At 48.3% G+C, this 26023-nt stretch overlaps 1 protein-coding gene across 6 annotated transcripts in view; it reads left to right on the forward strand.

The window, feature by feature from the left end:
• The window catches only part of Atp2b4 (ATPase plasma membrane Ca2+ transporting 4), an 87317-nt gene that overhangs the window by 38125 nt on the left and 23169 nt on the right, over positions 1-26023 (forward strand). For 4 of the 6 annotated variants that reach the window (XM_013078622.3, XM_004862182.4, XM_004862178.4 and 1 more), the window contains exons 2-13: positions 1340-1988; positions 13892-14089; positions 14638-14895; positions 15428-15553; positions 16000-16125; positions 17252-17287; positions 18794-18955; positions 21694-21908; positions 22252-22494; positions 23117-23358; positions 24402-24633; positions 25530-25709. In XM_013078622.3, the coding sequence (XP_012934076.1) occupies positions 1796-1988; positions 13892-14089; positions 14638-14895; positions 15428-15553; positions 16000-16125; positions 17252-17287; positions 18794-18955; positions 21694-21908; positions 22252-22494; positions 23117-23358; positions 24402-24633; positions 25530-25709 (2211 nt within the window). In that variant the 5' untranslated portion in view covers positions 1340-1795. The remainder of the gene's footprint in view (positions 1-1339; positions 1989-13891; positions 14090-14637; positions 14896-15427; positions 15554-15999; positions 16126-17251; positions 17288-18793; positions 18956-21693; positions 21909-22251; positions 22495-23116; positions 23359-24401; positions 24634-25529; positions 25710-26023) is intronic. The other 2 variants (XM_087193923.1, XM_087193922.1) reach the window with 1 other exon arrangement.

Genomic DNA, 26023 nt, shown 5'->3' on the forward strand with positions numbered 1-26023 from the left:
CGATCCCCGGCACCAAAAAAAGATGAATCTAATCAGGGAGCAAGATTGATTGAAAGCAGCAGATTTTGGCCACATGTGATTTTGATGAAAGTAATTGATAAAAGAATCAACTCCTTATCTGATGAGGCCCTTGGCTCTTTGTTCACCTTCCAGAAGCGAGGGTGTCACCTGCAAATTAAACAGTCTGACCAGAGTTCCTTGCCAATCCCTGGTAACTGAGCTCTAAGCGAGGGGAACTGTTTCGCCAGGACGAGGCCCCAGTATCCCAGTGCTGTGCTCAGGAAGCGCCCCTTCACTTTAGGATGGCTGACGTGAGGCAGTGGCTCCCGCAGGACACGCAGCAAGCAGCCAGGGTCAGACTTCTTCCCACCTCCAGCCCTCCATATCCTCACATGCATCTGCCCCACACCTTACTCAGCCAACCTGAGAGGTGACACCTGTCTGTCCACCTCCTCTCTTGCAGCCACTGTGCTGAAGTGCAACTCTGGTGCCCTGCACATGTAGACTAAGTTGTCTCTGATGACGTCCTGTGGCCTCCTCTCTAGCTTAACTGATAGCTGCCTTATCCCTCCCACGTTGAGAAATGCTCGAATTCTTAGGCTTTAGACTTGCTATCTTTCCTCCTCAGAGGACCTTCTACCCCCTTTATAAAAAATGACTCCACACTGTGTGATAAACTGTCAGAGCATTTTATTCTCTCTTTCTCCTCAAAGCCTGGTGTTGGGGTGGGTGCCTTAAGACTGAAATTTGCTGCCTGACTGGTTGACAACTGCCACGGGCTGCTGAATTTCCATACAGCTCAAGGCTAAGTATTCTGAGGGAGGAAGGATTTGGGCATCTTCTTATCACATTGTCTTCCTGGTTTGTAAATGTCTGAGGGGGAAGTGGGGGAGTGTGGGTGTGGGAGAGGGTAGCAGACAGGCAGGCCACTCCAGACCACTTGGGTCTTGGCTCCTTTTTCTGCCTCTTACAGGTAACATCAGACTAAAGGATTCTGTGAGGGGTTCCTCAAAGTACTGCAGGAGGTCATAACCTTTTATTTCCAAACTCCTGAAGTTGTGGCGTTTGTGTGCCTTGGTTTGGGAGAAGTGAGACCAGAAGGCTGGGGTATACCTGAAATAACTTCTCTCTACTGCAGTGTACAGTCTGTTCGGGCCTCCCAGGGAGGAAGGGGCCTCTCATGAGTCAGTTCACTCACCCCACACCTCAGCTATCAGTTAAGCTCAGACATCAACTGTCACCCAAAGTCTTGTGCTAGAACTTCTTGCCCTAGAAGTTCAAGGATCTTCATGGCCATTTTAATCATTTCTTTTTGCCTGTCTTTGCATCTATGTTTTAGAGATCCAGTTGTCATCAGTATCCAGGGAGCTCTCCTCTTCCTCCTCCTGCTGCTGATCTACCACCACAGTTGCTGATTGTCACTAAGGTTGCCTCCATGTAACATGCAGATCCTGTTTACGGCTCCACTTGGACAAGTCAGCCTAAACTAGGAACTTACCTGACCTGGACAGCCATTTCCATCACCACCCAGGGGACGCCAATCATCGTGACACGGAGTCCGACTTCTTCTTGGTTCCTCCATCTTCTTCCTCTTCTCATTGACAGGCCTTGTACAGAAGAAAGGCTCGAGGCTGGGGTTGCTATCCTGACAAGATATTGTCTCTCTGTTTTCTAACTGGGACTTCAGAAAAGCAAGAAGCAGGAAAAGGCAGGGACAAGAAGGCAAGGGACATTGGTCAGTTGAGTGGGAGACTCCTCATCTTCTCTGGCTGAGGAGCTGGGAACCACAGGCAAAATGACGAACCCATCAGGACATGCCTTGCCGGCCAACTCGACAGCTGAGAGCCATGATGGGGACTTTGGCTTCACGTTAATGGAGTTGAGGAAGCTCATGGAGCTGCGTGCAAGTGAAGGAGTGACCCAGATCAATGTCCACTATGGCGGGGTACAGAATATCTGCAGTAGACTGAAAACCTCCCCTGTGGAAGGTAAAGACCATTTCAGAGTGGGAAATTGGAGGAAGTCAGCTAGTGTTTCAAAATACTGTTTTCTATCTTTTAGGGAAAGTACTTTTCTAGAGAATGAACTGGTAGATTTTTATCTGATGGGGAAAGTGGTATCTAAAGGACTGTACAGAGGTGAGACGACGGAGAGCCATTTCTCTCCCAGAGATGACGTCTAGGGACTAAGGTATTCTCTGAAGATCATTCTTTCCTCCTTATTCTGTATCAGTATACAGAGGGGAGGACATTTATCTTATAAATGTTTATGGTATAAATGCTTTTATCAGAAAATAATCATCAAGCCCCTTATTCCATATCAGTCTTTGGTTACAAAAGAGTTAGACATATAATTCTTCTTCATACTGATCTTAAAATATAATGGGGAATGGGAAGTCTACCAAAAAGTAAATAATCCATCAACCCATGACTTTTATTGTATATAGTTTAACATATAATAGTAAGCAGTTAAAAAGGGGATAGGAACTCTAATAAGGCATATGGTCATATCCACCAGATCACTGACTGTTTTCTGTGAGGGAATTACAGGTAATGTTTTCAACCTTGTCTGATACACTTTCTTATTGGTATATGTTTGTAATACATAATAATTTTAATCATCTTGGGGAACTGGTACATATACATATCACATCTTAATCATTTTTACTTCTTTGATGCACTTTTATAATATAGTTCTTCTTAAACTGTATTTAAAGGAAAATGAGAAACACCCAGTTCATGCATGCCTGGCCCAGCCCAAATCCCCGATGCTCCATGTTATTATGAATTTTGCCTCATCAGCATGTAGACAGAGCAAAAGGAAGCTTGCTTCCTCACTCAGGCCTGGATGTAGCATCTCTGTAGCAAATTCTTTCTTGACCCTGTACACCAGGCTGTCTCGCCCGAGAAGCATGAAGTGGAGGAAAGGTCCTGCCCTTAGAGGTCTTCAGCCTCTTGTCTCTTGTTTCTGAGCCTTCCTCAGAGACCATATTATACTTCTCACCAATTCTAAGAGGCTTTGACCCCTAGCCAATGGTATATTATAAGCTTATGACTTGGAGTCTAGATGAGTGTTTGTGTGTGTGTGTGCGCGCATGTGTGTGCACGGTGCTGGGGATGAAACCCAGGGCCTTTTCGTGCATGCTAGGCAAGTGCTCTACTACTGAGCTATCCTCTAGCCTGAGTCTAAACTCTATCATAAAACAGTGGAAGAGGTTTTTGCATAGTTATGTGCATATTGCCCACATCTTGTTTTTGCAACTCAAGGGGGATTCCTTACACGTTCTCTTTACTTCTGTTACTCAATTTCCTATCTCACAGGCTTTGAGTTCAAATATTAGCTGTACTACGTACTACCTAAAGACCACTGAACACTTTACTCAACCTCCTTGAGTCTCTTTTCAAAATAATGTTATAATACCTAGCCCTTAAAGTTATTGGTAGTAATATAATAGAGATCCAAACTTAAAACAGGCATTGGACAAGTTAGTTGTCTCCAATTAAAACAGAGCCCATGTGTCTGGAAATGAGAGCCTGTGGAGTGCCGAGCATTATCCCGCCTGCTGAGCTTCCAGCAGCTGTTTCTTCCGCTCACATCATGACTGCAAAGAGACCTGATTAAGGTGGCCACGCTTAGTTGTTTTGTTTGTTTGTTTGTTTGTTTTGTTTTTTCTTTCTTGGTACTGGGGACCTTGTGCTTGCTAGGCAGGTGCAGTGCCACTGAGCTAAACTCCTTGGCCCCAGTAGTTTTCAGGTGGCTTAATCTCTGCCTCCTAGCTAGCCTCTAATGACTGCCCCTGGGCCCTGGCTAGTTCTTGCTAGCTAAATTTCTTGATTCGGTAACTTTTGTAGCAGTATTGACCTTAAAGAAGTTTTACAGAGATTGTGCGGTGCTTTACAAGCACCCATCAGAATTTAAACAGGATTTTTCTTTTTCCCTCCTTTCGCTGTTCCGGGCAGCTGTTGCTCTCGTGAAGTGGCGCACAGGTGCTCAACTAAGCTGGAGCCTGGGGAGCTCCTCAGAAGAGGATTCAGACTTGCCTCCAGTTTTCCAATCTTCTAAATCCTTTCTTATAGCTGTGACTGTTTACTTTCTGATCCCCAGAGAACTTTCATCTCAAAGGCCAAAATGTATTCTACTTTTCTTTCGGCACTGGATATTAAATGGTATAGTCAGTGTACTGGATTCTATCCCAGTCTCAGTTTCAGTCCCGAAGTTGAAAGCCACCCCTTTTGATGGCAGATGCCTCTCCTACTGCAGACCCAGGGCTCCTAGCATTGGCACAGCTGTCTACTGCCTTTTTCCTGCTTTCTTAGATCACAAATCTGTATCCTCATCTGTTTCCCTGAAAGATTTACCATAGGGCTCATCCTGGAGCTGGACAGGCAGGGTGTCTGGAAACAGCCTTTCCATGAGTCATATTTAACCCCCAATTCCAATAGTGACTCCTCATGCATGGACAGAACAAAGAGATGGGAAAAGGAGACACAGAACAGCTAAGACATGGGAGCCTCTACTCAGACAAAAGTGATGCTGAGCTGCTTAGCTGGGCAGGCAGAGAAAAGAGTACCGATATCTAGGTGCCCCCTTGAACCGATGCTATAAAAACCCAGCCTGCTCACAGAGGACCACACTTGGGTTCCGACAGCTGAACATAATTCTGTTACCTGTAGGAGATCCCCGCAGATGAACAATAGGAATAAAAATATTTTATCTGATGGTTGAATTCTTTTGATTGGAAGCCAGGGTAAAGTAAGAGTGGGGAGAGTGGAGATGGGCTGGAATCACACCCCCATCTACTGGGGAGGCTGAGGCAGGAGGGTCACTTGATCACCTGGGTTCAAGTGCTTAGGCAACATAGTGGGACCCTGTCCCAAAAAAAGGATTGGGGAGATTGGTTCATCATAGACTATGACCCTTTTCCTTTATGTTCTGTGGACTGAGAGCCTATAGATTAACAGACTTTAAAAAAGACATAGCTACCAAGGGACCTTATTGAACTCAGGATTTTTAACATTTTTCACACTAATATGGTTTTATTAGCCTATATTTACACAACTCTAAATGCAGGTGAGCTTAATTCTTAATATTCTGTCAGCAGGCTAAGAGGTTTAAATTACCTGCCTGAGCTTTTTCTTCCAGGTAGAAGGTGATGGAATCGCTTATATTTTCTTGTTCACAGTCTATTAATGTTTTGTTGGCTCTTATGCTAAAATAGCAACACAAAGACTCTCAGAAGCACAGCACAGAAAATTTAAAAGTTTGTATTGCATTTTGCTGCCTGGTAGATGTGTGATTGTGACCCGATAATGTGTCCCCACGCCTGAACTTGCTAGTTGGAGGGAGAGATGTTACCCCCATGTCCAACAGTTGGTTAGACTCAGGAAGACTTGGAAATGCTCAGCTGCCTTAGTGTTGAGCAGCGTCCGGAAACAAAGCTGGGAGTGTGAGCCCGAAAGGGCACCAGGTTTGGGAAGAGGGATGGAGGAGATGTGAGGCAGGACATACACTTACGTTTAAGTGATAAAGATTTCCATCTTTATGACTGTGTCTGAAAAGCTAAGATGCTGGGCTGAGGCCCTAGCTCCAGAGGAGTTCATGTCGCCTTGGATTTAACAGTGCAGAAAATCTGGGCCGGGGATTTAGCTCAGTGGCGCCCCGCCTGCCTCAAAAGTGCAAGGTCCTGAGTTCGATCCCCGGAAGCAAAAAAAAAAGTGGTTGGGGATGTAGCTTAGTGGTAGAGCACCCCTGGGTTCAATCCCCAGTCAGACAGACAAACAGTAGAGGAAATTTGAGCATTTGGCACCAGTGCAATCCTTGTCACGTGTGTGCTTGCTACTCCCGCACTTTAATGTTTCACCCTACTTCTTTTATTATCTCTTCTTTCACTGCCCCATTGCCACCCCAGCCAATCTCTCCAATCCCCAAACATCAGAGCAATTCGGCAGACAGAGGCCAGAAGACAGACCCTTGTCTTCTGAGTGGTCCCCCAGGATCCTGTGGCCTTGGGAGCAGGAGAACCCTTTAGTGAGTCTAGGAGCAGAGTCACTTGTGGCTTGAGGAGACAAAAGAAGAGGTATTTTCTCTAGGCTCAGATCCTTCTGCATTTCTCTCTAGATGGGAGATTCTTTGGTCTAGATAGTAGGTTGTGAATATTCTTTCTACATAGGACTTTTCCTTGTTGAGCCCCAGCTATGCTGCCCTAATTAGGAAGGAGAAATTATATTTTCTGAAAAGGACTTTGGTCAGCAGTTAGGGGGAAGTTCTGGACCAGGACCAAAGACAGCAGAGAAAGGGAACCCTGAATAAACTAAATCATTAACTGCAGGGCTTCTTTCAAAAGGCCAAAAGACAATTTCTGTTGAGCTTAAATCTAGAAGAATATTGGTAGGACTTTCACGTTCCCTAGGTACCCTTTACATCTTTTCTCCTCTGCAGCGTTGCACTGTGGCAGTGGGATAACTGAGGGCCTCTAGTTCCCTTTCAACAATGTGCAACAGCCATTTAATGCTCACTCAGTGCCAGGGACACAAGGGTGGGTGTGACAGGCACAGTTCCTCTTTCCATAGAGCTTATGGGCTAAAAGAAGTTGCATTCAAGTGAAGGCAGTTCCCAAAATACCGCCATAGTGCTGTGTTGGGGAAGAGCAGGTGTGACAGGAGCACAGTATGGAGATGATACTGGAGGGAGAGGAGGAGGGGTATGAAACTGCAGGAGGAAACCTTGCACCATGTAGGGATTGCCCAGGGATGCTCTAGCATGGCCAGACTCTATGGTAATTGTACCAATCCCTAGTGTGCCTGACTTACAGTGCAAGCACATTGTCTTGCGTAATTATTGAATAATCACTGGGTTAAGGGAGCTGACACTTTTGGGGAGTAGATGGCAAAAAGGGGAAGAATCTGTTTAAGACAGATTGCCTGAATTATGATTTCGGTTCATTAACTTCAGAGTTTTTTAATGTTTGTTTGTTTGGTTTGGTTTTTCGTTTTTGAGGTACTGAGGATTGAGCCCAGGGCATTCACACTGAACTACATCCTCAGCCCTTTTTAATTTTTTTTTTAAATTTTAAAAAAGGGTTCACTAAATTGCTCAGGCTGAGGTTGAACTTGGGATCCTTCTGTCTCAACCTCCCAGAGTGGTGGGATTACAGATGTATGTCCCCTTGCCTGGCTTAATTTTCAGGATTTAAGTGAACATCTCCTGTCACTTTAAGATCTCTGGGAGGGGTTTTACTATGATTGGTGCCTTGAGGTCACTGTGCCTTGTTCTGCCAAGAATTGTCCATGTTGCCACTATCTGGGACATACTGGGATTGAGCTCTTCCTCAACCTGGAAAAATAATTCTTTTTTATATTACTTGGGATAGAACCCAGAGCCGTAAGAGTGCTCGGCAAATGCTGTACCATGAGCTACAACCACAGCCCTGAAATTTCTTTTGGTGTTGTCAGTGTGAAAAAAAAATTGAATACATACCCCAATAAATGCTCACTTGCAACAATTCTGTCACTGTTACTACCTCTGATGTTAATATTATTTACATAATAAGTTATACAAGCATGTAAGTGGATGAGGTGATATGAAAAGTTCCCCACACTCCCAACAGATACACACACACACACACACACACACACGCCACTCAGAGAGCACTGCTTTAGGGACTGGCAGTATTGGGGGAAGTGGAGGACTGGGTGAGTGAGTAAATATACACAGGAACAGATGTGAGAAGAAGAGAGTAGCTGGCTTCTTTGATTTTCTTCTCTCTCTTTAAAGCTCCTAGTCAGTTCTGCAATATCAGTTTTGAGGAGCTCATCAGTCTGAAGCTACAAGCACAATTCTATCTGCCTCTCTTTCTTCATGCCTTCTGCCCCATAGCCACCATCCTGAACTCTTGCTCTTCCTCTCCTAAGGATGCTCGATCTCTTCCTACAAGCCTGTCTGGGCGTGGCTGCAGATTGGCATTATGTGGTGCCCTCTTACTGTTTAAGTTATGAAAAGACTATCCACCAAAAGAATATCAGGGAGGGAGGGGAAAGAGTGAGGTGGACAGCCCAGCTCCAACAGCTAGGAGAGGGCTGGTGCACTGATGTTGAGCAATAGAGACAAGGGTAGTAGCATCATCAAAGAAATTCCTAGTACTTGGTGAAGGGTAGGAAAGGCTTTTGTAAAACTAGGGAGAAGCAGCATTATCTAGCCTACTGGTGGATGAGTGGGAAAGACAGAAGGGAGGTGCCCTCCTGCTGCCCTCCTCCCTGGAAGTTCCCTGTCTGGTTTGAGATACATACCGGGAGCCAAATTAGGTCAGGACAGCTGTGGGGCCTCTCCACAGGCCAACCCAAGGCTCTGGGGATTTTTCACTGTCCAGCCAGCCCTTCCTTGCCCAGAGCTGGGCTTCTTTCTGAGTTAGCTGGCATCCTGCTGCCAGGCAGAGAGGGCATCAAGTTCTTGATGGGGAGAATGTGGCTGGATTTTCTGACTCCAAGAGTTGTTCCTGCTCTCTCCTTTCCATGGGTGTGGATCCCTTTATGTCACATTCCTTTGGCAGCTCAGCAGCAACTCTTGCATGTTTTTTGTTTCTGAATGAATTTTTGTCTGTCTGTCTGTCTCTTTGTCTGTGGTACTGGGAATCAAACCCAGGGACTCAGACATACTAAGCATGCACTCTACCTCTCAGGCCCGGCTTGACTTTCAACCTTCTTGTTGTTGCCTTCTATTGAACCATGAGTGAGGGTGGGAAAAATGATGCCTTTTCCTCCTTGGCTGAGGCAGATCTTTCGTCTACTCTTAAAAATGGAGCGTTCACTCTTTTTTATTTAGCTCCCAAGGTGTGAGCCCTGGGAATGTGACAGCGCATGGAAGGAAGCACATGCACGCAGTAGGGAGAAGGGGGCAGAGCAGAGGAATGTCAAGGATGCTCCAGGGAGCTTTCTCTTCTCTGTGCCAGAGCTGCAGCTTTCAAAAAAGGCCTAGAAGGGCTGGAGATGTGGCTCAGGGGCCCTGAACCTTCCTGGCAAGTGGAAGGTCCTAAGTTCCATTCCCAGTTAACGCTCCCCCCCCCCCCCCAAAAAAAGGCCTACACTGTGTGGACCCACCTGAAGAAAGCAGGAAGCATTGTTGTCTGGTCAGCATCATCTTGTTATAAACTTGAGTCATTTGCCTTCTAGGACAGGCTGGGAGTACAGCAGTTAGAGAGTACATCTCACAGCCATTGATGATGAGCTGGAAATGCTGATGCAGGGAAAGTACTCTACCCTCCCTGGAAGGGTAGCATGTACTTTGCAGCAGGAGCTGGCTCCAGCCAGGCCCTCTAATCTTAAGCTACTCCTTTTCCTTAGTGTCCTAACCCAAAGTTTTAAGGTAGGACTTGAAAGGTTTGTTTGTTTTTCCGATGCTGGTAATCCAGGTCTCACTTACACTAGGCAGGTGCTCCACTGCAAGCTACATACACCTGAGACCTGATGTCTTCTCATGTACCAAGAGCACTGCCTTTGAATCAACTGCGAGGACCTTCTCTCTTGTATGCTGTGTGGAAGAGGTTCTGCTGCCTCCTTTGGCATGGTTATCATAACTCAGCCAGACAGCCAGGAAGTCCCTCATGAAGTCTGACCCAACCCCACCCTTTGTGAGGCTGACCTGGTTCTGATAAAGATGCCTCTGCCCCACAGTCCTTGATGCCTGAGGGAGGTCGGCCTCCCTCATACCTGGTGTGTCCCAGCTGGAGCCAGGCCACTGAGGGATGGGCGCTGCTTCTCCCAGGCTCACAGCAGACACAAATGTTCCATTGCTGCTGACTGCCCCGCCCGGCCTGGGGCAGGGTGATGACTTCACCCTAACATTCTCTGCCATTCCCAGCTTTTGTGCTCAGTGTGACTCTTAGGGCCAGAAGCACTCCTGGGTTGAGTGGGGCTTTCTCATTCGTTTTCTTGGGGGCAAGTTTTCCTCTCATTTTCCTGGTGCATTTCTCGGGGAAACCCTCTTCCTGTGTTTCCTGCATTCTCTCCCCGCCAAGTCTTTCTTCCCCACTCCAGGAGGCTGAGCATCTGACAAGCCACTGCAGAGGTTGGGGCCCAAAACATTTTTCTGGGTTGGACGAGTATTTTGTGTGAAGTTACAGCTGCTGAGATCAGGGTCTGAACGCCTCTCTGGGACTGAAAGAATTGGAATGGAAAGCCCCAAATTGGGATTGGCCGGGCTCCCAGCCCCACATGGCTTTCGCGTGCAGCAGCACATGTCAGAGAGGATTCCCAAAGCTGCTCTTGCTAAGAACTCAGCCTGCCCTGCCCTGCCGCAGGGCACACTGGGAACTGGCACAGGGCTTGACTTCTTAAGGTAGCTATTGTACATACTCAGGGTGACTTAAGGTGGAGCAGATAGATGAGTAGAAAGTGACGAAAAAGTAAGCAAATGTGTGACTTTGAAGATATGTAGGCAAGAGTAGTCCTGACCTTTTATGATTCCCATAATGTAGCTGGCTTTCATTTTACCTGCATCCCAAAAAGCTGTGAGGAGACTGAGTACAGAATTCAGGCTCCAGAGGAATGGATGACACCATCCCCGTGGACAAGGAAAAGACAGAAGTGTTCGTGCTCCCTGGAGACCGTGGGAGGGAGCAGTGGCGGCTTACTCGCGAGGCGCAGAGGAAAGCAGCTTTCCAGCCTGCCCCGTGGCGCGGGAAGCAGGAACTTCAGTGCAAATCCCTGGCGAGTCCCAGCAAACTGGGACCAGTTGGTCACACTAGAATGACGCCTCAGCTGGACATAGCTGCCTCCGGACCCAACGCCCCGTGGATGGAGGTCTGCATCCAACTGCCTCTCATGGAGGAGACGAGACTCTGCCACTTACCAGCCCAGGGAATCCCGTAACCGCTCCAGGCCATGGTTTGCTTAGATGTGTGGAGTTAATAGTGTCTACCTCCTAGGGTTTGTGCTGTTTGAATGAGAAAACACAAATGCGCCTGGTGAAGCATCAGGCACATGGTAATCTTTTAAATGTTAGCAGTCTTATTTATTATTCATCCATTTAGTTCATTCAACAGATTTGTATGTGTACAGTGTTCCGGGCACTGCTATAGGCCTGCAGAAGAGAGACAAACACGGCCGTTGCGGAGCGGGAGAGACAAACAGTAAATGACAAATCCTGTAGCATGTTAGGTGAGAAGATGGGGGCTAGGCGGAGTGAGGGCGGAGAGTGCCATGCAGAGAAGGTGCCCTTTAGGTTGCCCTCAGGGAGTGGACAGCGGCCTAGAGACCGGAGGAGGTGGAGGAGGTGGGGTCAGGGATCTGGGCAGAGGCAGTGCTGTGCAGGGGCCCAAAGCAGAAGCACAGCCCTGTTCAGTGGGCTGGGAGAACAAGGAACGTGAGGAAGTGGGAGCGATGGGCACCAGGGGCTCACATTGGGCCCTTCAGGCCACCGTGGGTCTTTGGGCCCAGTTTCACTCCAAGTAAAAGCCACATGGGACATTAAGCAGATGAGCGGCATGAACTGCTTCAGGTCTTGGAAGCAGCCCTCTGGGTTTGAGTTTAAGAGCAGGAGGGCACTGCTGGAAGCCAGGAGACCAGTTAGGAGAAGCCACAATGCAGGAGAGAGACGCTGGTGGCTGAGACCAGGGGACAGCCAGGGAATGGGAAGGGGTTGAACTCTGGATATGTTCTGAAGATGGGGTTGATAGGGTTTCTTGACTAAATAGATACAGGGGATGAGAGAGGAGAGCCATAGGCTGTCTGGGAACGCTCCTTTCCCAGGCCCTGGCTTTCCGTTCTAGTGAACCCGACTGTGCAGAGTGGAGCATCAGAGGGCATCAGGGAAGCGGCTCAACTTGCTTCTGGTGCTTTGGGGGACCCTGCTCCCCTGCGGAGCCCCGCTGTGCTGCCAAGGTGAGGCCCTGGGGCCCTGAGTGGCAAGAGGCCCTGCATCACAACACTGGGCAACGTTCCTAACTAGTTCCCTGTTCTCCTAACCTCAGCAAGTGAGCATTTGGCCTCGGGGGTGCCTGTTCGCCCCACCCTTTCCCTCTAGGCAGGCTGCTGAACACTTCCGTCATTCCAGCCCAGACCGATGAGGATCCAGGTACTGTGCCACTCCTGCCAGTTTTGCTTGTAATGGAAAAGAGATGCCACCTCGACCCAGCAAACAGTACTCCCTGGAATCTGTTTTCCCATTTTCAGAATCTTTTCCTGCCTGAGTGTCTGTCTTCCTCAGGTCTAACTGAGTTCCTTCCTGCTGCCACCAAGGGCCACACAGTCAGGTACTGTTCCGAGGAAATGGAGATGTCGGCCCTCTCCGTGCCATTGCTATCCACTGTGTCGTGTTGACGGGGTGAAGAAATCCTCTGGCATCTCTGCCTCTGTTTTGTCCTTCCGGCTCCTCCCAGTGGTCTGCTCTGCGTGGAGCACCATCTGCCCAGCTGCTGAGCTTTTTCCAAGACAAAAGGTGCCCCACCCTGCCTGTGAGAACCTATCAGACCTCCAGCCAGCAGCTTCCAGCACCAAGACTGGTTTGCTGCGGTGGGCGAACAATTTGATGAGTGCCAAATGTCTTGAACTGCCATGCTAGGATTCGCTCCCACTTTAAAGAACAGTCCTGGGAGCCAGGAGAGGGGCCCTGAATTCTTAGGGAGGCATTAAGAATAGTTCTGCCTATCTCATTTCCCTCTGAGAATGTGCCTAGAATGTGTGTGGTGTTGTGTGGTTCTGTGCGTTGTGCATGTGTGGTATAGGTATGATGTGTGGTATTGTGTGGTATGTGTCTGACATGCACAACCTGTGGGGTGTGTGCTATGTCTGCATCTATCTAGGGTATATATGTATTATGTATGTGATATGTGTGTGGTGTGTATGTGTCTGGTGCATGATATATGTGTAGTGTGTATGTATGGGGCACGTGACGTGAATGTGGTGTGTATCTGTAAGCTGGCCAGTAGGTGTGTTTCCATGTGCTGGGTGTGTGTGGATGCAGGTATACAAGCGTACAAATGTGTTGGTGGGGAGGATGCTGATAATCAAGAACTGTGTAGTATCTGAAAACTTAGTGACCTTGCCTTTCTTATCCTCTTTGTATTCAACCTGAGTAGTAGCATTTCTCTTACTGCCTACTTAGTACCTACTTGGTAGAATAGTAGTACCACTTAGTAGGGTGTGTATATAACAGAAAAGCAGAGACGTATGTGCTTAAAAAGGATGCCTATAAGTTACAGTCTCAAAGCCTCTGCTCGGGTGATCTACAGCTCCTAAAACTTGGAATCAGCATGTGTGGATGGGCTCTGCCTCAGCCTGGCATGACCGTGAGCAGGTAGCTTGTTCTTTCTGGCTTTTGTATATGAGCTGGTGGATTTACGGTAACTCTGTATTCCAGTGTGCAGCAGCATTTATATGTTACTATGAGAGAAAAGTTCTCTGCGCATCCCAAGGAACTATTTTTGGGTTGTTTTGTTTTGTTTTGGAGATGGGGGTCTGTTACGTTGCCTGGGTTGTCTTTGAACTTGCAGTCCTTCTACCTTCTAGCCTCCCAAGTAGCCGGGATTCCACGTGTGCACCACCACACCCGTTTCCCGAGGAACATTTCAGTGTTTATATTCTTAGATCTGGAGCTTGTAGCATACTCCATGAGGAGAGGTGAAATATTTTGTCTGCGTTAGTTTATCCTGGGTACTAAGAGAACCCAGGGGCACCTGTCCCGAGGCCACCTTGTCACACTGTGCCCACATGTAAACTAAAAGTTCAGGGAAAATCAGGATGGTTGTCCAGCTTAACTAAGTCTCACAGTTGGGCAGGTCAGGCAGCAAAGGGTCTTTTTAAAGGTGTCTTTTGCTTTTTCACAAGAGGGCTTTTAACTGCCTTCTGTTATCATTCCCCCTCTTCTTCCCATCCATCATTCATTCCCCTCTCCTTTGCAGGTCTTTCTGGGAACCCTGCTGACCTGGAGAAACGTAGACTCAAGTTTGGACAGAACTTGATCCCCCCAAAAAAGCCCAAGACCTTCTTAGAGTTAGTGTGGGAAGCCCTTCAAGATGTCACGCTCATCATCCTGGAGATCGCAGCCATCATCTCCCTCGTCCTGTCCTTCTATCGGCCCCCTGGTGGAAATAATGAATGTGAGTACATAAACAGCTCAGCACGGCTCTGATCTGGGTTCTTTCCATTATTACCAAAGGCGCTTAGCCTGGGTGGTTGACTGATGAGGCACAAATCTTCCCCCTTTATCTAGTGAGCTCTCTAAAAGAAACCAGCCTAGCAGCTAGCAAGCTGTTCTCATTTACCCTCATCCCAGGTTCTTCCCCTTCTCCCACCAAATCTTTTTTCAGAATGTCACAGATCCTCTGCCCTCACCTGATCAATAAAGTGCCACCTCTCAAAGAGCCCCTACCAATGGTCTGGACCGTGTTGAAAGTCATAAGTTTTTTACATACGACTTGTACAGTTTAGTTACTTGCTTCTTATCAGAGTAACATAAATGGATAAAATGATGGCGAGATTCTCAATCCTGCTATCTTCTGATTTCCCCAGAGGAGAGCTCCTCTACCTAAGAGTTTTCCTTTCTCATTTTCTCTTTCCCTTACTTCCCATTCTGTGGAGCACTGCCCTCCTTTCTTAATGTCAACAAGAGGCCCCTGGGGACTGTTTTTCTCCTTTTCCTGGATAGTATGTGGTCAAGTCGCAAGTACCCCAGAAGACGAAAATGAGGCAGAAGCTGGCTGGATCGAGGGGGCTGCCATCCTGTTCTCAGTGATCATCGTGGTATTGGTGACTGCCTTCAATGACTGGAGCAAAGAGAAGCAGTTCCGGGGCCTGCAGAGCCGTATTGAACAGGAGCAGAAGTTCTCCATCATCCGGAACGGCCAGCTCATCCAGCTGCCTGTGGCTGAGATTGTAGTGGGGGATATTGCCCAAATCAAATACGGTGAGAGCCTCATGTTTCTCAGACCTCTGCCCCCAATCCCACCCACGCACGTTTGAGGATAGGGCCTTTGGCATGAGGGGGCTGGGGATTGCTGAAAATCCAAAGGATGAGCCCCCAAGTTGTGTTAGCATCTAGGTTAGAGTGTAAGGAGGTTGTAGAAAGGAATTTCGAAGACAGTAATAGCTGAGATTCTCCCAACAGGTTGTCAGACTTGCACATTATGTGTCTTGAGATTCAAAGTATGTAATACTCAGGCCATAGGAAGGTGATTGGGGTTAATGATAGTTTGAATTTATAATACCTGAAGTAATTTTTTTTATTTTGATGGTGCTAGGGCTATAACCCAGGGCCTTGTGCATGCCAGGCATGCACTCTACTGCTGAGGTACAGCCCAGCCCCAGAGCAATCTACCTGGCCATCACCCTAAGGAGAAGGCCCATGGAGGAGCTCTGAGATGAGAGGTGGAGTGGGAGCCCCCTCTGCCAGGCCCTGGCCTGCTCTCCCTCACCCCCGCTGCTTCTCTCTGCACTAGGTGACCTGCTGCCTGCAGATGGGATCCTGATCCAGGGAAACGACCTGAAGATTGACGAGAGCTCTCTGACAGGGGAGTCAGACCATGTCAAGAAGTCCCTGGACAAAGACCCCATGTTGCTGTCAGGTAGAGCCTCTGGGTGCCCACAGCCATGCTTCTGCCCCTCAGACAGCCAGGCTGTGAGCCCCAGCCTGGCCTCCTCCTCTAGCTCCGTTCCATCTCCTCCCCTGGGCTCAGCAGAGGCAGTAGCACACGGAGGTGTTGAATACAAGGAATATCAGGCAACCTGAAAGAGATTTTCTATGAAATCGGTGTTGTTAAGGTCTTGGAAAGGCTCAGCTGTTTGGGGAGGGGGATGAAGGAAGGGTTTAGCCTGAAGGACTCACATTCCCTCCTGACCTTCAGTGTGATTGGTCTGTTTTAAATGGATCCAGGTCTTGACCTTTTCTTACTCTCTGATAGGTGTATCAGTATCCATGGGCCAGGCATCATTTTTAAGTTTGTGTTTGACACCACATCACAGTAGGTTTTAAAGAACAACACTCCTTCCCATCCTCTCCTTTGCCGTGCAGGGACTCACGTGATGGAAGGTTCTGGCCGGATGCTAGTGACTGCCGTGGGGATCAACTCCCAGACAGGAATCATCTTTACGCTCTTGGGGGCCAGCGAGGATGATGAGGAAGAGAAGAAGAAGAAAGGTAAAGGGCGCTCTGGCGTTCCAAGTGAGAGCCTCTGTCCTCTCCTCCCATGGACACACTAGCGATCTGGATGGGAAGCCTGCCTGGAAGCATTTGCTAGAATGAAGAGGGCCGATACCCAGGCTCCTTGCCAAGATGAAGATGTAAACCTTGGCTGTCCAGGGAGCTCTGATGAAAACCAGATCTTGGTTCGAGGCTCCAGGTCAAATTGCATTTGAGCCTCGATTCCTGTGTGATTGGTGGGTTTGACCCCGTTGAGTTAAACCCTGCTCAAGGCGAGCTGGCTTAGTGTGACACCAAGTGCCCTCTGTGTGTGTCCCCCTCCTTCCTCCTCAAGGAGGGGGGATTTAATGAACCATCACAGCTAAGGGCAAACTGATCAGAAGGATAAAATGGATTCCTGCTGAAACTCTGGGCTCTTGGTGGAAGAGAGACACAGCTAGAAGAGTGGGAAGAGAGGTCATGTCCACCCTGAAGTTAGTCCAGTCTTGCCATTCACTTGCTGCTGAAGTAAGAACAGCAGGAGAAAGAGAAAAAGATATAACCAGATTGCACCTTTCCCTAGCATTCCGTATTCCCTTGGCGGGAGACAGATTTCTACCACTTGGCCAGAGGATAATCTTGAGCTGTTTAGTGGAGAGCAGTGTATGAAAAGGAAACAACACATTCTCTCCCGACTAGACCATCATTTTCCCAGTCACCTGCCAGTGAAAGAGGAGGAAGCCTGCCCAGTGCTGTTGAATTGACAAGAGACACCTTTGAGGGCCTTTGCCACTAAATAGAAAGTGTTCTCACTTCTCAATGCCCAGCCCCACCCCATTTCCCAAGAGCACCCTCCCTCCCAGCAGCGGCCATCCCCAAAAGGAAGCAGCGCAGGTGCAAGCTTGCACTTACCTGTGTGAGCACTCTGCTCGTGCCCCAGGGAGTCATTAGAGCTTCCAGGAAGAGTGAATAAGAGCAAAGATGTGAGCCTCCTTTATATTTATTGCCTTTCCCTGCAAGCCACCTCCTTCTCTGTAGCTCTTCTGGTCTCAGAGCAGGACAAACAAATTGCGTATCCGATCTCTTAATAGTCGCTTCGAGTTTCCACCCCAATTTTTTCCTTCTTGTTCTTTCTTGTTCAAAGGTAAAAAACAAGGAGTCCCTGAAAATCGCAACAAAGGTAACCTCTCTACCCACTCATTTGCCACCTATGCCTGCCCACGCTCAAACCAGACCTGTCCGGGCCATCTGCCTTCTCCCTTCCCTCTTCATCACCTGTTATCTGCTGCTGTGGCCCCAGATGGCTCATCTTGAGGAAGGTGCAGAGATCTGGGGTGGGGTCAAGGGCCCAGTCCCGGTCTAGATGGGACCGCAGCGCCCTCTGCTGTTGGCTCCCGGAACCTCACGTCAGAATTTCTCGGGTGTGAGGGGGTTGATCTGCTCTTCTCAGGACATTAAGCTTGCTGCGGTTGCCCTTGGCCTGATTTTAAACACCAAAAAGTCATCAGTCTCTGGGTTGGGAGGGTGGGCAGTCCCTGCACCCTCCTCTTGCTAGCTTCCTCATCAGTGTCCTAGTGTGGATTCCTTCTCTGCTGGTCTTCTTGGGGTACCTGCGGAGAGTCCTTTCTCTCTACCTCTCTCCCCACTCTTTGTTCTTTGTAGTCTGTCTTGTTGCTCCTGATCTGCTGTGTGTTTTTCTCTCTTGGTGACTGTCTCTGCATCCCGTCTCTGTCTTGTTTGTGAATCTGACAGCAGAGACAGCCCCTCAGGAAGCGCATCCTAGGCAAGGGGCTGAGCTCTGTAGGGATGAAGTTGGAGGACTCTTGGGAACCAGCAAGAATTGCTCTCCTGAGACAGCACTTAGAGATTCTTTCCTTTGTAACCCATGTCATAGCAGTCTTTAGAAATGGTCATGTCGGAGTACCAGGGCCAAACAGAAATGATCCTTTAATTTTAGGTGTCTTTATATCTTCTTTGAAAAGCAAAATAGATTTATATGTCTGTCTTTATCCCTGCTTTCTCTTATTCCAGGGGTCCCTTTATACCAACTTCTTCCTCTCCTCCAAAGACTTAACCCTAGGTCCCACTTTGTACCACCTGGTCTTTTCAAACTGGGGAGAAAGGAGATTTCCTTCCCCAGTCCTTCACTTTATATAAGAAGGAGCTAGAAAATACCTTGGCCATGGGAGTCTGTGTTTCTTTCCTGACAGTCCACATAGAGAGAGGGAGAAAGGTGAACCTTTTAACAGGCAGCTAGGACCCCAGTGCCCTAGAAACCACTGCCAGACTTTCCCTTCAGCCCCTCTCTGCAGTAAACATTCACTATTTTAAGCACTGAATCCCAGGAAGGATGGTTGCTGATAATAGTCCTTAGAGGCATGATTAATCCCCTTGCTGGAATAAACCTGGCCTGGAGCTCTGAGTTGGTGCCAGGAAGCTGCCACTGAAGAGGAAATCCAGACCCTAAAAGCACCCCCGTTTTATGTCCAGTTAGTGGACTGTTGTTCCAAAGGCCCCAGTAGAGGGTTGAAGGCGAGTTCTGTGTCTGGGACGGGGTGGGACTGATCAGAATGTCAGGACCTGAGGTGTGGTCCAGGAAAAAGATGAGGGTTCTTAATTTCCATCTGCCTGCCACTCAGAACCATCACCTTGTCTGCTCACTTTTGCATTTGTGTGTGCACTGTAGCAAAGGCCCAGGATGGAGTGGCCCTAGAAATCCAGCCGCTCAATAGCCAGGAGGGGATTGACAATGAGGAAAAGGAGAAGAAGATCTCCAAGGTGCCCAGAAAGGAGAAGTCGGTGCTGCAGGGCAAGCTGACGCGCTTGGCTGTTCAGATTGGGAAAGCCGGTGAGTGGGGTCCAGCCAGCTTTTTGTTCTATGCCAGTGTGGATGCTCACAGCACCAACCAAGTCTGGCAGAAGGAAGCGGGAGCTTTTAAGTTGCCAGTGCATTCTGGCTGACTGTGTCCCTGTCTGCCACCATTTGGCTTTTTCCGAGAAATGTTTCCCTACGTGGAAGGGCTCACCGCCCCACTGTCTCTTTCATGTACACAGATGGGAAGTAAAGAGTGCACATAACAGCAGGGGAGACACATTAGCAAGAAGGAAGGCTTTAAGAGCTCTTACCTGTCTCTTGTTTGGGCTGGCAGATTCCTTAAGGACAGAGAAGGGCACAGTTTCCTGGAGGCAGTTCCCTTGTGTAGTGGTAGCATGTGGTCGGCACAGAGCAGTGAACACAGAATAAAGACTAGGGGAAAGAGGCAGGCTGTGGTCCAAGAGGGTCTCCAGAGGAGTGGCCACTAACTGCATTCCTGAGCTGTGAAAGCAACTTGCCTCTCCATCACTCGCCTCTGTGTCTCCTCTCTCCCACCACCTTTTTCAGTGGTGGGGGCTGGGATTGAGAGGAGGGAACAATAGGAAAATTGTCCCTCAGTGCTCATGTCCCTAATACTTCTGTGTATTTTTCCAACCCAGTCTTCTGTTTGCCACAATTGTAATTGGTACATTTCTGTGTATAGTTCATCCTGGGTTCTTGTTAAAGTACAGATTTGGCTCAGCACATCTGCAGCAGGGCCTGAAATTCTGCATTTCTAGTAACTGCCCAGACAGTGGCAATGCTGCTGATCCATTAAGCACACACCAGGCAGTACGGATCTATGCTGCAGGTGGCTGTGTCCATTTAAATTACATCAAGTTAGAAATTTGGTTCCTCTGTTCATTTCAAATGACCAGTAGCTGCATGTAGCCTGTGGCCATCACACTGGGTAGCGCACACAGAGAACATCTGAAGCACTGAAGGAAGTTCTGTGGTAGGCGATCTCATAACCAGGTACTTTTGACTACCTTGAAATCTCTTGCATATGAACTCAGTATGGAGGAGATGAGTTGCAAATGCAGGAACACGCTATGGAGCCTGACATAGTTTCAAACATTCAATAGACTTCTCCTAACCCTACTGTTGTCCTCATTCCTGCCTTTTTCTTTGGAGTGTTGAAGCTACCAGAAGATTGGCCTGGAGTCCGTTTTATTTCTCATGTCAAGCCAGGTCAGGACTTGGGTAATGCCTTCCACCACCCCGAGAACGAGCACCTCCCCACATTTTATACCATAGGTGCCTTTCTTCTTAAACACCCTAGTCCTGGTCCTGATCAACTGAAGTACAAACAAAGATGCTTTCATTGGTATCATCACCTCCTAGCCTCACTCTGAGGCCCCTGAATCACTGACCCTTAGGAAAAGCTGAGTTCAAAACCATACTGTGGTTTCAAGCACTTTCCCCCAGTGCTGTGCGTTAGATAGGAACGGGCACCTGGACAGTGATGCTTCAGCCCTCAGAGGAGCCCATTGGGTGTTTGACCTTGAATAGATTCTTCCATTTACCTCAGTGTGTACGGTACCCCACTGTCCTGGTTGGTTTGGCACTTTCTTGATTTTAGCAGTGAAAGTTTTATATCCCAGACAATTTGTTTGCTCTTAAGCAAGCCAGGGTGATTGGTCACCCTATACCAGTATATTATATTCAAAGCCTTAGTTTTAGTTTCTTTTCCAGTAGTGAAGATCAAACCAGGGGCACTTTACCACTGAGCTACATTTCCATCCCTTTTATATTTTTTACTTTCAGCTGGGATTGCAGGTGTGCACCACTGTGCCTGGCTTATTATCCTGTTTTCAAAGAAGAGACACTTAGCTGGGCATCATGACACATGCCCGCAATCCCAGCAACTCAGGAGGTGAAGGCAGAAGGACCTTGAGTTCAAGGCCAGCCTGGGCAACATAGCAAGGCTCCATCTCAAAACAAAAATTGAAAAAGGACTAGAGGGCTGGGGATGTAGCTCAGTGGCTCGGCGCCTGCCTGCCAAGCATGAGGCCCTGAGTTCAATTCCTAGTACCGGATTAAAAAAAGGACTGGGAGCGTAGCTCCGGAGTGTGGAGCACTTGTCTGGTATGCATGCAGTCCTGAGTTTGATTCCCGAGTACCACCACCAAAAATAGAAAAGAATCCTCTCTAATAGTAACCTACCTCATGGGGTCATCGTGAAGGGCTTGTGAAGGGTTTTCTTGGCCCACAGCAAGTGCCATATAAATAGTTGCACGTTAGGGTTTGGAAGCACTCTTCAAAGGGTCTGTCTTATCAGTGCTGCGCTAGCATCATTGGGACACCTCCATAACCAAGTTATGACTGCTCCAACATTCACGGGCTAATAGGGGAGGAGTCAAAATCCGTGAACTGCTAGCAAGTGAACAAATGCAGTTGTCTCATTATGAGTTGTGGAATACAACCATGAAATGCTGACTCGGAAAGCATGAACTAATGCTCTTATTATGAATGAAAAACTTAGTCTTGGAAACAGGAGCAGATGCGGTTGACTAGTCAAAGCTGTGAGTTAAGTCAGTGCAGTGCTAAGAGTAGAACCTGGGTCTTTTTTACACATAGTGTACAAGCAGCAGAGCATGGGTGGGAGATTTTCATCTGACCCCTTCAAAATGATGGTTTTAAAAATTAGTAGAGAGACTACAGTTTCTGCTAAGGTTAGAGTCCTGGGAGTGCCCTCAAGCCTAGGTTCATGTGACTGTTTCCCTGGACAGGTCTGATCATGTCCGCTATCACAGTTGTCATCCTGATTCTGTACTTCGTGATTGACAACTTCGTGATACAAGGCAGAACATGGCTGCCGGAGTGTACTCCTGTTTACATCCAGTACTTTGTCAAGTTCTTCATCATCGGCGTCACAGTGTTAGTGGTGGCTGTGCCAGAGGGGCTGCCACTGGCTGTCACCATCTCACTGGCCTACTCTGTGAAGGTGAGCCTGGAATGACACTGTTTCTTCCTGCAGGACAGGGATGGGAGGGAGGGCACCGTGGAGCCTTTGGCAAAAGGATAAGCCATTGCATCCCCCGTAAACGCTGGGTGGCCCATCACCAGAGCAGAAATCCCTGACACTGGAGAGACCATCTCCATCAGCTGCATCAATGTTTAAATAAACCAGTAGAATCTTAGGAGATTCGCAAAACTCATCTCTTGCATTTTTGTATAGCACTGGAAAATAAAATGTGGAGCGATGTTGGCTAGGATGTAGCCTCTGACCTGTTTGGGTGGTGAGACCAGTCCGTCTTCTCTCAAGTCTTCTCTGTTTTCCTTTGTAGAAAATGATGAAAGACAATAACCTGGTGCGGCACTTGGATGCTTGTGAGACAATGGGCAACGCCACCGCCATTTGCTCTGATAAGACGGGCACGTTGACCATGAACCGCATGACAGTGGTACAGGCTTACATTGGGGGCACCCACTACCATCAGATTCCAAGCCCTGATGTCTTCCCACCTAGGGTCCTGGACCTTGTTGTCAATGGCATTTCTATCAACAGTGCTTATACCTCTAAGATATTGGTAAGCTCCCCCTTTGCCTGGGTACTTGGAATGGGCAGTTGGAGGAGAACAGCAGTTTTCTCTGAGACAAATCCCTTACTGTTTCTTCTGCCTGAATTGCCATCCTATATCCCTTTCTCACTCCTGAATATGATCAAATGTGTTCAGGTTGAGACTGGTCTCCAGGAGCCTGTGACCCTCTAGTCACCCTAGAAAGACAGTGTCCCTAAAGAGGAACCTCATGCTCGCAGCAGACTTGAGCTTATCAGGAGAAAAATTACCTTCTAGAAGCAACGCATTAGAATAAGTCCCACACAGGGTGAGACACCTACATTACAACTAGAGCAAATGAAAGTCCCCTAGATGGGAGTGGCTCTGGGATCAAGCTCACCACTGACCACTGTCTGACTACCCTTGAAACACCAGCAAATGCTACCATCCGTGTGGGCTCTGGGTTTACCTGTGACTTTGACTTTTTATTTATTTATTTTTACTTTGCCGTCCTGGGACTGAACCCAAGGCCTTGGGCAGAGTAGGCAAGAGCTCCGCCACCAAGCCACACCCCCAGCTCTATGTCAGATTATGGTAGGGGAGTCCTGACCTTCCTAAGGGCTTTCTCTACTGCATGCATCTTTTCCCTCAGCCTCCAGAGAAGGAGGGAGGCCTGCCACGGCAAGTGGGCAACAAGACCGAATGTGCTCTGCTGGGCTTTGTCACTGACCTGAAGCACGATTACCAGGCCGTGCGCAATGAGGTGCCTGAGGAGAAACTCTATAAGGTGTACACCTTCAACTCTGTGCGCAAGTCCATGAGCACAGTCATCCGGAAGCCCAGTGGAGGCTTCCGCATGTTCAGCAAGGGTGCTTCAGAGATCATCTTGCGCAAGTGAGTGCCCTGTCCCGGTCTGCTTCTTCCTCCGGATTCGCCCCTTAGGGAGGTCTGCATGACATGCCCCACACTGAACTGATCAGAATGATTAGTGAGCCCTCGAGCCAGGCAGTGACATCTATTTAACATCGGAGCTTTTACTCAGGCCATGCATTGCTTTTAAGTACTTTAGCTCCTTTTATTTAATTCCCATAACTCTATGAAGTGGGTTCTGTTATTACCTGTTTTACGGATGAGAAAACAAGGAAGTCATGTAATTTGCTCAAGGAGATACAACTAATAGAGACACAGCCTGGATTCAGACCTGGACAATCCAAACTTCCATGTCCTAATCTGAAAACAAAGATAGTCATACTCAGAAAAAACACCATCTCACTGAGATTAAGTGATCAATGAATCTAAGGTGCCTTGCACATAAAATTGATAGCAGTGTTAGCTCCAAGTTCCCCATTCTCAGTTCTGATTACAGTTAATTTGCATAACTTCAAAAATGGCTGGACTATCCATGAGTCATGAAAAGTTGACTCAGCTTGGGTTTCAGGTCAGTAGAGCTAAAGCAGTGCCTCCCCGGCCCTCAGCTACCTCCTTTTAATCAACACATTCTCGATTAGCACCCTCCTGTGTACAATTATAGATTGAAAAGTCTCTGCTAGGGCTGGGGATTTAGCTCAGTAGCTTCACCACCTGCTGCGCAAGTGCAAGGACCCGCATTTGATCCCCGGTACCAAAAAAAAAGAAAAGAAAAGTCTCTGCTTTTAGAAAGTTCAAAAAAGCAGGTGATCCACAGATGACAGCATTGCATTCCCATGTGAATAAGAACAAGGGACCTGAGAGAGTCACACTTGCTGCCCACCTAGACCTTACTCAATCCGTGGGCCACCCTCCCTTGGAAAGAGGAACTGAGCTAAGTAATGGATCAAGGAGATACTTGGTCAAGGAGCGGCCTTGGGAATAACACAGAGTTGTCAGAATGTCAGTAATGATTGTAGAAACAGACTGAGTAGGAAAGAAGACTGCTTTCTGACCGTGTGTCTCCCCAGGTGTAATCGAATCCTGGACAAGAAAGGGGAAGCATTGCCATTCAAGAATAAGGACCGAGATGACATGGTGCGCACTGTCATTGAGCCCATGGCTTGTGAAGGACTCCGGACTATCTGCATAGCTTACCGGGATTTTGATGATGCAGAGCCCTCATGGGACAACGAGAATGAGATCCTCACTGAACTGACCTGTATCGCAGTGGTGGGCATTGAAGACCCTGTGCGTCCAGAGGTGAGACTTTGTCTTGGAGAAAGGGCAAAAACAGGAGTGAAAGTCTCCCAGTGGCCACTGGTCCAAGCACCAGCCCAGTCTGATCTAAGGAGAAGCCACCTAGGCGTCACAGGAAGTGGGTGCAAGTTCCTTGTCTATTTGTGACCCCAGGCAAGTTCCCTGACTGCTACCAACTTACACAGAGAGAGATATTTCTGTGGTTCCCACAGCTTCTCTGGCGTGTCCACTTGACAGGGGTGGCATTCCTTGGGTTAGTGGTGTTTGAGTGGTAAGAAGCAATAGTTTTATTGGACTTAATCTTTGGTCAGGAGGGAGGATTAACTGGGACACCAACTTCGTCTTTAGCCTCCTTGTTTTAACCAGTGTAGTCTTTTCAATGAGCCTGTGTACTGAGCACTGTCCTAGACACAAGGGGATTGGGAAAATCTCTCTTCAGGGAAGTTCAGACAGTTAGCCTGGCCGTTGTCAAGGCCAAGGGTGGAGTCGGTGTCCTGCATTTGGGAAACTACAAAGCGCTGATGTGGTTGGAGCCTGGGCCAGGCAGGCGGAGAGTAGTTCAAACTTGTGCTGAGAAGAAGAGCGGCGGCCACACCTCCAGACACCACCTGTGCCCTGCTGAGGTGCCCGGATTGTAAGAAGAGCACAAGTGTTTACGCGTGACTCCCGAAGCGCATGTCCCTGCAGCGCCTGGGATAATAAGTGAAACTCAGATGTGACTCCCGCGGGATGAACAGAAGCAAGGTGGCAATGGGCGCTATGAAAACGACTGGGTGTAGCAGGCCCCGTGGCACAGCTCCTCTGGTGCCTCTCTGCTATCCACTGTGAAGGGGGAGCAGAAAAGGAGCAGCTTACCAGGCGTCACCATCTTTTTCTCTCTCCTTCTTCACTCTCCAAAGGTCCCGGATGCGATTGCCAAATGCAAACGAGCTGGCATCACTGTCAGAATGGTGACAGGTGACAACGTCAACACAGCCCGGGCCATTGCCACCAAATGTGGCATTCTGACACCTGGAGATGACTTCTTGTGCTTAGAAGGCAAGGAATTCAACAGACTCATCCGCAATGAGAAGGGCGAGGTGCGTCCTGGGTGGGAGGAACCGGTGTTCACTGGATGAGGGGAGGGCTGGTTCTAGCGTACAGCATCCGGACGTGTGGGAGAAAGTGGGTGGATTCTAAACTGAAATCTGCTCATCGTGAGACATCCCTTCCTACCAAAGCAGCTCAGCTAGAGAAATGGGGAGCTGTCTGTCTTCTCACTATCTTCATTCACAAATTATCTTTTGAAACAATGCCACTAACTTTTCACGTCAGTCTGCGTTTTCAGTGCTGAGATGGTTTCGCACTGATCTCCCTACCTCATCCCTCCCATGTCACTGCCCTATGGCTAAGA

The sequence above is a fragment of the Heterocephalus glaber genome, unplaced genomic scaffold, assembly GCF_053883595.1.
Source record: "Heterocephalus glaber isolate CG9 unplaced genomic scaffold, H.glaber_assembly_v1.0 deba00001600, whole genome shotgun sequence".
NCBI lineage: Eukaryota > Metazoa > Chordata > Mammalia > Rodentia > Bathyergidae > Heterocephalus > Heterocephalus glaber.